Raw genomic sequence first — 14114 nt, forward strand, 5'->3', positions numbered from 1 at the left:
ACCAGCCTTTAAACAGTGATGTAATAGGAAGACACTTCAATAGTCTAGGATGGTTTATATTCTAATGCAGACATCAGCTTTACTTCTTATTAAACAAATATAATAGTCTATGGCAGTGGTCCAAAACATGGTAGTCATATTTTTAAGGTCCAGTTTTAGACAATTACTGTAAAATTCTACAGTACTGTTTATAGGCCAAGTCTAACTTCCATTGCTGGACCAGGCCTAGCGTAGGTCTCTGAGTCAGCAAACCTTTAATTGTACATGCATTATTAAACTTGTTATACATGACCTATGTCAAAGAATTACAAATGCAAGTCTTTGTGGGATCATAGGGCCCGATCTTGCAAACCTTTATGCACAAAGCAGGCCCAATGAAATCAATGGGACTTCATGTGCAGGTAAAAGTTTGCAGGAATATGTGTTCCTACCAAAACTTACAGGCTTAACACATTAGAATCCATAATACCAACAAAAGCTAAAATACACAGTAAAACTTCTCAAAGACTACATGGAATTTACTTAACTTGACAATATAGATTTGCAAACCCTCCCTGTGCCACCCAGAACCAACAACCACTTCTTTACAAGTGTGTGATCTCTACACATAGTACAGTCCAGCTTTTAAAAAAACAGACTAATTCAATGGATTCTCTTTTGAGGGGAGGAACAGGAGTGGGGAAAACAGAGGAAGAAAAGTATTTGTTAGAATAAAATAATTGAATTCAAGTCTGCATGCTGCTCTGTCTAAATTACAGTTGCATTTGTACCAGGCATTCCCTGGGGAAAGTGACATACAATGCAAACAGGCCTAGTTGTTCAATTATTCAGGTTTTAAGAGATTCACAGAAAGACATCTGAGAAACATAATATTTTAATAGATGAAATAAATACTCCAGTACATGCAAGATAAAAACTGACATTGGAAAAAATTAAAAATCATTTTAGTTATAGTGTAATTTTTTGTTTGTTTAAACACTCACAGTAGCTTTTCCCCCAGTTTGGAAATCAACACAAGGAAAACATAATCACAATCTCCACTCCTGCACACCAAATGCACTTCTCTAACCTAACACTTGATTCAAAAGAAATTAGATCCCCCATTCTCCCCACTCCCACCCCAAAAGTAGCTACATCCATCATCTAGGTGGTGTTGGTTTGTTTTTGTTTTTAATACGTGAAAACTGAGGTAACTTCTTTTTCCTGCACAACTGAACAGTGGAATTTAGAAGGGAAATTTTGGAAGACAAGACAAGACAAACTTTAAAAACCGCACCCAGCGCGATTAAAGCTTTTTAAGATTCCCCCACCTCCTCAGGTATAAAACTTTTTTGATTACCTTTTGTTTGTATATAGACCTTATTGATTGATGGAAATATATTTGTGAATAATTACTCAATTACAAAAATCCCTAAACTGGCCACTAATTATTTTGACCACATCTTCTTGTGTATATATAGTTTAAAGTATGTTGCCGCTGTGTTCCCTCACCACATAAAATCAAAGGATTGGGCTCATCTAAGCAAATTCTTTGGTATACAAAAACTAGGGCTTGGGGAGGTGGGATATTATTTTCCTTTAGCAATGACTGAGATCTAAACCGGGGTGGAGGTTAATTCACAGAATTGGAGTTCACTGGCGGTAAAGTCCTGGGTGAAGATCGTTCTCTTAGTGCCTGAGATAGCAGGTTGCAACCTTCTGAGACGGCGCAAGCCGAGTTCCTCAACCTTTCCCTGTAATCTGTCATTTTGGTGCTACTTTCTGGGTGTTGGGCTATATCCCTGAGGCATTGGGTCAGGAGCACGCAAGCAGATACCACGCTCATGGCCCCTCCTAGAATGGCAGTTTGCACAGCTTTGCCCTCTGGATTAATGGTGGCAGCTTTACCCAAAAACTGGGGCTCAGTGGCAAAGCCCACCAGAGCATAGACAGATTGCACCAAGGGTCCACTGAACAAGACGCACCGGTTCCTGGTCAGCTCACTGGGTGAAGTCTTGACCTCCTTGACACATGCCAGGAGGGCAGAGGCGCTGGTGCTCATGCACTTGACGCTGAGTTTGAACTGCTCCTTGGCAAACCTATCCTTGGATTTCTCACTGGCCAAGACACAGGCGTCTGTCAGGAATTTCAAGTTCTTGGACATGTTCTGGGAAACCTCCAGCAGGAGCTGAGGGCTCATGTCTGCCAAAGGGGTGTTTTTTAAGATCCCACAGCCATGCTCCACCTCATGCCTGCATCTGGTCACCTTGTAGCGATCCACCAAGCCGGGCAGGGCAGGCTGAGCCCCTGGGGTCTCCACGGCAGCCAGGTAGGCAGCATGGGCAGAGCACTCAGTGAGGGAGACCACCAGGTCCCCCATCTCCACCAGGCTGTCCCCCACTTCCCCGAAGCGCCCCATGTTGAGCTGGCTCTGGACATCGTGGGTCAGGATGGAGAGCCCCTTGGTCCTGGCAATGATCGTGTCCCTGCACTTCTCGAAGGACTCCCCGAAGACCGAGAGGCTCTCGGTGTTCACCGGCCTGGTCTCGCTGGACAGCAGGAGCAGATCCGCCACCAGTTGCATCTTGATCTTGCAGTGGTCGCAGATTGAGACGAGTTTCTTCCTCTGCAGCGAGCTGCTGCTGGGGACGGCGCTGCTGGACACCTCGCTAATGGACTTGCCAGAGCCACCGCTAGCCATCGCGCCGGGGGGGCACTCGCATGCCGCTTGCGACCCCACTGCCACCGCCTCTCCCGCCGCCCGAGCAGTCCCGACTGAGCCCGGCAGGATCGCTCTGCCTTTTCCGCACCATCATTCCATTAATCTCCGCGAGTAAAAAAAAACCCTCTGGGCGCCGGGGCTGGGGCTGCTGGGAGTGGGTGGGTGGAAAACAAAATCCTCCCCACTTGATCAAGCCCCGGCCTCTCCCCTTTGCAATGCACTGGCTAGACCTCCGGGCCAGCGGCGGGCTGCTGCTCTGGGGGAGCCACCGGGTCCCTTCCCGGCATGATCTATTTTTTTTTTTTAATTTTTAATTTTATTTTGCACGCCGATCTGTGCTGTGGGGGTTGGTTTGCTTCCCGGCAGCGGGATTTTGCAAAGTTCCCTCTTCCAGGTGAATAAATTACGGATGCAAACCAGTTTACATGAATTAGACAAGAAACATCCAACTTACTACCGCTTAACTCCTTCAAAACAAAAACCCCACTGGTCCGAAAGGAGGTGACTGCGGACCATGTGCTCCTCCTTTACATGCCCCCGAGAAGTCAGTCGCAGGCGGCGGCAGACCCGCATCTCCTGCTATCAGGAAGCGCAGCCGAGGGTGTGGCCCGGTCGCTCTGCACGAGCCCTGGAGGAGCCGGGCACAGACTTAGTGTTTGCGCCGCTGGGATCTCGAACCGTTCGCAGTGCACACACCCCAGCTCGGTGCAACGGGGGAGGGGAGCCAAAGAGCCACCGGATCCGGCTGCGGGCGGGGAAGGGAGGGATCCTCTCCCCTTCCCTCTGTGGCTTGCCTCACGCCTTCCTCCCTTGCTCATGCATCCAGCCGCCCCGAGCTCGCTCCCTGCCGCCTGGCTCCATCCCCTCCTCTCCGCGGGCCCTCCGGACGTGGGCGCATCCGATCCGACTCCCCGGTGGCCTCTGGCTGCCGCGGCACGAACTTAGACTCTCCCCGCAAACAAGGGTGGTGGCTCCGGGCTGCAGCAGCGGCAGATGCTGCGACCCGCTCGGCCTCGCTCTCCTCCTGCCATTTTTCTGGCGGAATCACCAACTTCCAGGGAGGAGGCGGGGGGAACAACCCTTCGGCCGCCTTCTCTCCGCCGATTCCTCTGCCCGGGCCCTAAAACAAACTACCGGGAAGAGGCGGCTGCTGCGGATCTGCCAGCCAGACGCTGCATGGCTCTCAGGGAGGCTGCTTGCTGCGCCCACTCCTCCCCCTCTGCCTCCCTCCCCGTTGCCTTTGCTGTAACCTCACTTCAGCCTATAGAAATCTTTGGTGCGGTGTCACCGCCCTTCGTTCAAATCCTGCCCTCCCCCCTTCCGCGCTCTCCCCGCCCGCTGCTTGACGCTCCTCCCAGGGAAAGGGGGCAGCAGCGCCTTGCTGTGGCCGGCCCCATCCCATTCATCCGCCCGGCTGCTGCCCCGGCGGCGCGCTCTGCACAGCAATGGCTCCAGACGCTGCTGTGTTTAGCATCCCCCCGCCCGGGGCTTGTCGCTGGTGCATCAGGAGCTTTCCTGGCTAGAAGCAGGTTCACGCGATCCCTAGGGAAGGTGATTAAAAAGGAGGGGGTCGTTCTTAATTTATTAATCAAGCTCAAATAAACACAAGAGGGAGGAGATTAAAGGGACGGCAGAACAGCAGGAAAATGAAATACACAAGGAAAGGGGGCTTGCCTCATGAGATCAGCCTGTAAGGATTGGCTTATGGTTCCTCCGTGACCTCTTAGGTGAAAGCACACAACATGCAAGACAGTCATATCAGTTGGAGATGGAAAAGACACTATGGTGAAAAAAGACAATTGATAGAAAAAAACATTCCCACACCCACACGCAAATTGACCAGTTCACAAAGACGACTGTGTCAGATAAATATAGCAAAGGCTCTGCCACAGGTACATGTACACTTCCCTTGCTGCAGATTTCCATGGCGGAGTGATTCATTCTATCTGCAACTACAGTACTGCTACTCTGAGTAGGAAGTTTTTAGTGGGAGTTTGATGTGCCCATTAAATTCCCAGCATTATCACAACGTGTTCTGCATTATACAATGAAGTAAAATACTTTGCGCAAGCATGGTCTAAAGTTTAATAGTCTATCAGGTTTGCAATATGGAATGCAATTTGTGAATTAGTAAATTGCAATAGAAGAATCTGGTTCATAGTTCAGTTAATATTGTAATAATTTATTGAAAACTTTTCATTGGGTTATTTTGTTGTAATGGGTTGGACCCTGTCAAGTCAGTTTAGGACCCAAACGTAGTTTTTATAAAAGGTAGGTGTTGTAAAACCAAATATAAATGGAAAAAATAGACTGTATTTATAATGCCAATTATTACCTTTTTCTGTTTATATCTAAACTTCCCCTGGACTGTTTGCAGTGGCCTTGTGCATTGGCTGAGGCAGGGACAAGTTTGAATCCTATATTGTTTTGGTGTGAAAATGAATTTTGCTGTTCTCCTTACATATGTGCACATCACATTTTAAAGATCTGTTGATATTTGTCAGAACTTTTTCACTGGGGAAGGCAGGATCCTGCCTCTGATGACTTTAAGGGTTTTTGGAAGGGCTGTGAGAAAAAAAACCTCTTTTCTCTGGCTGATTTCCCTTCCAGAACTTATCAAGGGCAGTATAAGAAGGTTCTTGGCATAACATCTCATCCAATACAAGAAAGTTTTGGAGGCAATAGAATTAAGTCTTAAATAAGAATGAAATGAGAATTACTTATTTTAAAGATACAACTGTCATATTTAATGGGACATTTCCATAGAAAATTTACATTTTAATGAAGTGGTGATGAATGATGCAAAATATTTGAAGTCCATAGGTCTGATTCTCAGCTATTACACCATTTTAATGCTAGTGTAATTCTGTTGAAGTGACTGGATTTCCGGCATAAAACTGGTGTAATGCAATGGAGACTCAGGCCCAAAGTGTGACCACAGCTTATGTTTTTATATATTTTGCTGCTGCTGTTAACTCATCAAAGCAAGGGTTAACTGATAATATTAATCTTTTGACTTCTTTCATATCACTTTGACTTTCCTATAAGTCAAACTCCTTGTTATATATGTGTATAATTTATTTCGCAATGTAACGAAGGCTACCAGATACATAAGTCTAACTCAATACATAGGGCCTGATTGTCATTTAGACTGAAGTCCTTTACATTTATACTGCCAGAGTGGTGTGTCCTTGGTTTAGAGGCAAATCAGGCCCATGCTGCACATCTGCATTCTTGACCCAGCAGTTTTTACCAACTGCCAGTTAGTGCTTTTTGAAAAGCTCTATAACGGGTGGCCAAACTTACTGACCTGTCAAGCCACATATGACAATCTTCAGAAGTTTGAGAGCCAGGGCACACCTGCCAGGAGTCGGGGCTTCTGGACCTCAGGATGCGCTTGCCGGGGCTCGGGGTTTCAGCCCTGTGGGGCTGAAGCCCTGAGACCTCCCCTCCCCGCTGAGCAGCCCCTATCTCACCACGCTGCTGCAAGGCAGAGGTCCTTAGTGCCCTCCCCCGCCCCGGTCTAGTAGGTGGAGAATGGGGGTTGGGGGACATGCGGGGCTACAAGATTCACACTTTAACTGTAAAAGAGCTGCATGTGGCTTGGGAGCCACAGTTTGGCCACCCCTGCTCTGTAAAATTGATTTCAAAATAGTCTGAAGAATAAGAATCAATGGCCAGATTCTGAATTAGTTTATATTTTCAAATATTTCCAGCCATACTCTTAAAGGAAAACCATATATTTTATGTACCAAGATGGGCACCTATTATTTAAATATGAACTTAGTTAATTATTGAGGATGGCCAAGTTTGAAGAAGGCTTTGAAAGGTCATCTTGGAAGCTGTTTAGTCTCTGCACTGGCAGAAAGAACTAGTAGGTGACCTATTAGTTCTTCTCCATTATATTAAGTCTGCTTTGTGCCATTCCTCCTGGGCCAAAGCAGACAGATCCTTGGGTTGGGTAGAATCTCTGTACCATCTCCTATATCACCTTTCCTCCCAGCTGCCAGCACAAGGGACATGGCTGATCTTTATAATCCTGATGATTCCTAGCTGCTGGAATGTCCCATGGGGCCATTAGCAACCCACACAATTTAAAGCAGACAACCTTTAGGCTTCTCTAAGTTGCCCCAGAAGACTGGACCACTGTTCACTAGCCTCAGGATTGGTGATGAGCAAAAATAGCAAATGTTGCCCTTCAGTGTTGTTGATACTCTGTCTCCAAATTACCATCTGTCCTTTACAGTGTATTTTTCCTCCCCAGTGACAGTTGATGTTCTGCTCCTCTGCAAATGAAATGTATGACCATGACCTAATGATCATGTATGACCATGATCTGATTTGATCTATTGCTAATCATAGAGCTGGGAGTATTTGTTTAGTGTCTCCTCTAATTTCTATACTAGGACATGCATAAATCTCTTGAGGCATCTGCTACTGAGTTCTTCCCATTGATGTGCTGCATCAGTGCCTCTGTAAGCACCATACATTGTGCACCACAAGCCAGATAGAGTGCAAGCATTTGTAGACAGAGATTTCGATTGATCTTGCAACAGATTTGTTTGCTCAGATTTTCAGCAGTTGACTGAATGCCCTATTGGCCTTTTTGACTCACCTGATCATTTTTATCTGAGAGTGATGTTAGCAGGATGAACAACCATTCTGAAAGCAATTATGTTAGCAGGATGCACACCGTTCTGAACAAAGAAAGTGTTGCCTCAGAGCTGGTGGGGGAACGTGGACACTGTGTTTTGGGTGGGTCCAGAATATGGCAGTTCTTCACCCCTCTATGCACCCTCTCTTCATAGTGACAATGCTGGTTATTACAGCAGTTTTGGGGAACGTCATAATTTGAGTTTAAACAATGTCTTATTTTAAGACAGATTCTCAGTAGGTATTAATAGGATTAGCTCCAGTGACTTAAGTGGGGCTACACCAATTTACACTAGCTAAAGATCTGCTCCTTACATTTTTAGGATCCAGTAGATGTATCTACCTTGTTTAAGATTAAACTTTTAAATGACTCAATAGTGTCTGTATGGGCTCTTTAGAAAGATCTCTGCACCTCTCTTCCAAAGAGAGCCTCTGCAGATCTGCTGGGCTCCACAGCTGCAGCGTTCAAAGAGTAACTCTAGGACATTTTTTAATAGTCCGTCTGACAAACTGGTCAACAAAGATATCATACCTCCTATTTTGTGCTTCCTAGCTTGATTATCAGACATGGAAGTCAGGTGGCAGTGCTTGAGAGATTCCACTGAGCATGTACGAGGCTCAAACGACTCTCAAGGCTAATAATTGCTTGCATAGCTACACTGGAAGGGATTAAAAATGCTTTTTAATATGGATTAGCAGTGTGTGGGAGGCTGACTCACTTGTGTGAGCTCTTCTCTTTGGCCACTTTCATGCTTCCCTTTCCTTGTGCTTAATACAACAACAAAAATGAAAAGCTTTAACTAGCTGGGTGGAGTTTTGTTTCCTGAGTCTTTCGATCATGTTATAATTTCTCTAGATCACCTTGGGCTTCCGTATTGCAGAAACTTGAACTTTTTTATTGCTTTATGGAAATGTGAAAGAAAGATTGATTTTCCAATGTGACAGATATGGAGATGCTATTTAATAATCTAAGAATATTGAGATATAACAATTTGATGAATTGTTCCCTGGTCAGTGAGGGGAGGGTATTATAAATTGGGTATAGATTATAAGATTTTCCTGAATGAAGGCACTCAGATAGTTTAATAGGGGCCTGTGGGAAGAAGAAATAGGAAGGCAACACAATGGCTCCCCAGATAAGTAACCTCTGACAAAACACTTGAGGTGGCAATTATAAGACAATGGCACTGGGATCCAGATTGAAATTATACAGCTGTTTTGCCAGGCTGGGAAGTAGAGATTAAAATGACATTAAACAGTTAAAAAGCCCTTTTCAGAAGAAGACAGGAGCATGTGTGTGTGTGCGTGAGAGAGAGAGAATTGTCAGAAGGACAGGCTAACTGACACAGAGAGAGGGTCTGCAGAGCAGTCTGAAAGAAATTGGATCTTCCTAGATCCAGGAAATGGTAAGCCTTAGGGAAACACAGGCAAGTGTGTAGACTACTTTCTTGTTTTTAAGATCTGTTTTCTTTTACATACTTTGATTCTAAATAAATAATATTTTACTTTAAGAAAGCTGTCTGGTCACTGGTTACAACTGTCATTGCTCCCTGAGCCTGAGGGAACACAATGGCAGGGTCAAAGCCCAAGTCAGATCTGCTGAAGTAATCATGGTTGATACACCAGGGATTGCAACCCAAAGCCTGGTCTGAGAGCAGGAGAATCCCATGATTTCATCCCATGAGACATGATTGCTCAAGTCCTGAGACCTGGATTGGGGGTGTACTCAGAGAGACCAGGAGGAGTCAGGGACCCAGTTAAACTGGTAACTGTGACGGTCAGCAAAATACAAATAACATAAATGTTATATCTTTGCACAAGTTTGATTTTTCATATTCTAAAATAATTGTATGTCTTTAGTTTTTGGCACAGTAGCAGTGTTCTTTAAAAAAAAAAAAGACCTGATTTTTCACATTTTGAGCAACTTTAGTTTCATGCTGTATAATCAAAAGTTCTATTTGTGACATGAGAAAAATACAATTAAAGAAAAATACCAGCACCTTAAACATCACAGTTTACGTTTGAAATATGTTTAGCTCCTGTTGCTGCACATGACATCTAAGATTACTTTAAACTGAAAGAGATCGGAAGAAAAAAAAACTTTTTCATTTTGTGCTCTTTGTTTATTTGACACAACTTTGTGTATAGTTGTTTTCACTGTTTCCCATATATAGTCAGTTTCCCCCTACTCTTAGTGTGGGTCTTTCACACAGCAACAGAGAAAAGAAAAACATTTAATTAAAAAGAAAATGTAGCTCTAAAACTGCTCTGCCACTCTTTGGAAGGCTGCAGCATACATTTTCTATGCTGGCCCAATCTGAGAGCTCTAATGACCTCCACCTCATGTTTCCATCTTCCCTCCCAACAAGCCATTTCATGAGGCTAGCACCTAGGGGTAGGCAGAGGGCAAAGTGGTTCCTTGTGGCCTCTCTCTTCTCTTTGCACACCCAAACAGGGCCAGACACAATCTAGCATGCTTGTAGACACAGACTGGTTTGAAATTCCAAAGCACTTTATACAGTTGTGAATACCAGATTGGTAAGAATGGTCCAGCGTAAATAGGAATCCCAGACCTTCCCTTAAAACCCTTAGGTCTGTTTTTGTTAAGATCAAAGTGTTCGCTACAAAATGTGCAGAGGCCCACCCTTCCTGGATTGCTCTTTTGGTAAATGGGTTGTGTCCTGCAGCTGTACAGCTCTGAAAGGCTTTTGTTTTTTTTAATGTATATCATCAGCCTGCTTTAATAGATGTTTTTCATGTTATCATTGCAGAAATTCCCCAATCCTACAATCTCCCCACTTTGTGTGTGTTCTGTAAGGAGAGCTGCTAATAATTAGAGGTACCTCATTCTGGCACCTTAACTCCCATTTAGTAGTAATTTACTCTGCAAGTAGTCCTACTAAAAATCAATAGGACTCCTTGCAAAGTAAAGTACTATTTACTCTGAGTAAGGGTGCCAGAACTGGGCTGTAAATAACCTAAAACCAAACTGAGACTCTAAAATTAATTTAATTTGGAATGGGAAATTAGACTACAACTGGAGTCCCTAGGGGAGATGCATGAGCCTCATCCAACATTCATTTCCCCTAATTCTTTCCTAACATGATAATCAGAATCTACGTGATCAATATGTAGGTATAATCCGTGAAAATTTGCAGTTGAAATAAAAGCAAATTTTACAATGAGACTAACATTAACATGGATATTCTACAGCATTGCAGAGATTAAAGATAACAGTGTCTAGCCCTACTGGAGCTGATTGAATAGTGCAGCACTTGGACAGAATCTATATCTATGGAATTTGTGCCAACTGGTGAAATCAATGGATTCCAGCAACAAAACTGGCACAGCACTTCCCCCAAAAGCTTGGCTTAATCAGTCAGGATGCAGTTAATTCCTAGTGTCATTATATATATAAAATACATTACTGTGTATGTATGTGTATGGTTAATTGTAAAGATATGGCCAAGTCTAAACTCCAGATCAGTATAGCCCTGAATTTTGGAGAAATCAGTGGCTGAATCAGAGCTTCATGGCTGGCTCAGACTATGACCTAGATCCCAACCAACCCTAACTTTGAAGAAGTTTGGATTCAGTCCTGAATTTTGCAGCTTGAGCCTATATCTGGGCTCTGGCTAGCTGTGGCAAACAACATATCTGTTCTCTAAACCTAACCAATCTACTTAGTGTGTATTCTCACTTCATGAGTGAAATGGATTCAAGGCTCCTGAAGTGATACTGAGGTCATGGCTAGACTACAAACTTTTGCTGTCGCAAGTTATATGGGCATAAAGCAACCACAGTTAGTTTATTGCTTGTGTGCATGTATACTTGGCTCCCCGTGTTGATGGTGTGCATACTCACCAGGAGCGCTTTTGTTGATGCACCGTGGGTAGGTATCCCAGTGTGCAACTCGTCTATGTTCAACACATTGTCTTTTAGGAAGTTTTGGCAATGCATGGTGGGGCAGAAACGTGCAGGGGGGACTGGGAGCTAAAGGTTAACTTCCCAGCAAGCAACTTTCTCCATCCCATAATATCATCCATATCCAATCATTCTAAAAAGAAATCTCGCACATCCATGTAACCCTGCTTGTTGTCCACCATCTCTGACAGAAGCTCGTGAGCATTGCAAACACAGGACGCATGATCCTCCAGCATTGCTATGGAACATAGTGAAAACCAATTCAAGGTTGTTGGTAGCATTCACAGAGCAGCTGCAGATGTTGGCATGCCGCTTCTGTCCCTCAGAAACAAGCATTGACGGATGGGGTTGCATTGTAATGCAGGTTTTGGCCGACAAGCAGTGGCTGCAAAACTTTCAGATGCACAACTTCCAAGGCCACATTCCTGGATCTCACCCCAGCCCTCCAGTTCAGGGACACCAGAATGAGAGCTGCATTGACAATAGAGAATTGAGTGGTGACTGCACTGTGGAAACTTGTAACTTTGCATTGATTCTGGTCAGTGGGAAAACATTCTGGAAGTGGAAAATCCATTGTGGGGGCCATTAAAAGTCTCCTGTTATGCAGCAGTGTGACTCTTGGCAATGCAGGACATAATGGATGGAGTTGCAGCAACGTGGTTCCTGAACTGCAGTGGAGCAACAGGTAGCACGTGCATTCCTATTTTGGCACTGGACCAGCTTGCCTCAGAGTATGTCAACAAAAAGCGCTACTTTTCTATGATTATGCAAGCATTGGTGTATCACCAGCGATGCTTCAGTGACATCAGTAATGGCTGGTCAGGGAAGGTGCATGATACTTGCATCTTGAAGAACACAGAACTGTTCAGAAAGCTGCAAGCCAGGACTTCCTTTTCCAACCAGTGTATTACCATTGGCAATGTTGAAATAATGGTGATCCTGGTGAACTCAGTCTACCCTTGCTTCCCTGGCTCATAAAGCCATATACTTGCCATGACAGCACCAAAGAAAGATTCAATGACCAGCTCAGCAGGGGCAGAATGACAGTTGAATGTACTTTTGGTAGAATGAAAGGATGCTGGCACTGTTTACTCCTAAGACTGGATAGCAATGAAAAAAATATCCCAATGGTTATAGCTACCAGTTGTGTCCTGCACAGTATCTTGTGAAGCAAAGGGGAGAAGGGCGCAGGTGAAGCAGCTATACGCTGAGTTCAAACAGCCTGACACAAGGGCATTAGAAAAGCTCAATGCAAAGCTATAGGGCTCACGGAGGCTTTGAAGGAGCACTTTAAGAGCCAGCCACAGTAATGTGTTATGGTGGACTGTGATCTACCTGGGCCCTGCAGTTTTGAGGGCTATTAGCAATTGTGTGGTGCTTGGTGTGCATCTATGAATATAACACGGTCAATGCACCTATTCATTTTGTGGTGCTCACTGTACATTTATGATTATTACACTGTCTCTGATCCTATGAGTTGTCATACTGTACAATAACGCGTAAATGCGTGCTTTCAGTACCACCAGGCATTCTGCAGCACATGGAACAGAACTTAACAAGGGGAAACATCCATTTTGGGGACACCCCTATAGCAACCATGGCTCTCACCGGTCAATGTGTGTGACGCTATGGTTGTCCTAACTGTCTCCCAGTATGGAGTGAGAGGGATGCAACCCCTGATGCCACATGGAATACTGAGGGGGATGTAGGGAGGTGCTAAAATTGAGTTATCCAGGGATTGCAAAGGAGGGGGCGAGCCCATGATTGTTGAACCTCTAGGTACACAAGAGTCTGCAGCATCTGTGGCTGCTGCTGGAAAAACCCCATTATATCCTGGTGAATCTCCCTCTCCTTTTCCTGTTGGAACTCCTGGGCCTCTCTCATGTCCACTCTTTCCTTCTCCATATAGTCTGCAATATTCATCCTCCAGGCCCTCTGCTCATGGTCTAATGAAGCACCAGCTTGTAGGATCTTGCTCAACATGTCATCTCAAGACCTCTTCTTTCTCCTCCTTATCTGGCTCAGGCATTCCAGGAGGTGTGGAGGGGGAACCCCTCAAGGCCACTACAGCAGCAGCTACAGATAAAACACAGAAAGGTACCACTGTCAGTGTAGTCACAATGGAAAGTGTAAGTTAAGATTCAGAACTCCCTTCCCTTGGTCCCCTAAAGTTTTAACCATACATGCCTATTGACGCTTTGCATGACACCACTCACAACACCAGCCATGGTAAGTATGGCCTGCCAGGGATAAGGGAAATGAGGAAGGAATTGTTCAACTGCATAAAACTATGAGTATAGGGCAATGGCATTGAATACTGGCACCATTGTCCACCAGCAGTGGTGATTTTAGCTGATATCTCACTTCTAAGGGTAACAAAGGTATGGAGAGCACAGCTGCTGCTGGCATCCCAAAGCCACCCAGACTCATATTCTGCTAGCCTGTTTACTGCAATGGTGCCTTCCGAAGTTATCACTGACTGGCATGGGAGAGCATCCTACCACGGATCCTACCTCTCTTTGTTGTACTGCTATCTTTTCTAGTACAAATTAATGAAATGTCGATAGTTGCATCCTATTAAGTTGGGGACACCATCATTGTAATGGGAACTACTCGTATAGCTCGAGTAGTTAGCTCGAGCTTCCTTCCCCTGCATCAAACTCACCTGTGCTCGACTGCCAGGACTGACTGGCCTGTGGTGTAGTCTCAAACAGGTCCTGGCTTGCAGCATAGCTGGACCTCCAGTTGCATGTCCTCCAGCTGCTGCCTCTTCCTCCTTCTAATATTTAGGAAACAGAAAAAACAGAGAGTCTTTCTTCAGCCAAAAACCAGGTTC

General features: G+C 44.9%; 1 protein-coding gene across 1 annotated transcript; it reads right to left on the minus strand.

Moving 5' to 3' along the window:
• Positions 1–856: 856 nt before the first annotated feature.
• On the minus strand, positions 857–3946 carry TLNRD1 (talin rod domain containing 1). The gene has a single exon (XM_007066840.4). The coding sequence runs from the start codon at positions 2678–2680 to the stop codon at positions 1613–1615; it is 1068 nt and encodes a 355-aa protein (XP_007066902.3). The 5' UTR covers positions 2681–3946; the 3' UTR covers positions 857–1612.
• Positions 3947–14114: the final 10168 nt, after the last annotated feature.

The sequence above is a fragment of the Chelonia mydas genome, chromosome 10, assembly GCF_015237465.2.
Source record: "Chelonia mydas isolate rCheMyd1 chromosome 10, rCheMyd1.pri.v2, whole genome shotgun sequence".
Taxonomy (NCBI): domain Eukaryota; kingdom Metazoa; phylum Chordata; order Testudines; family Cheloniidae; genus Chelonia; species Chelonia mydas.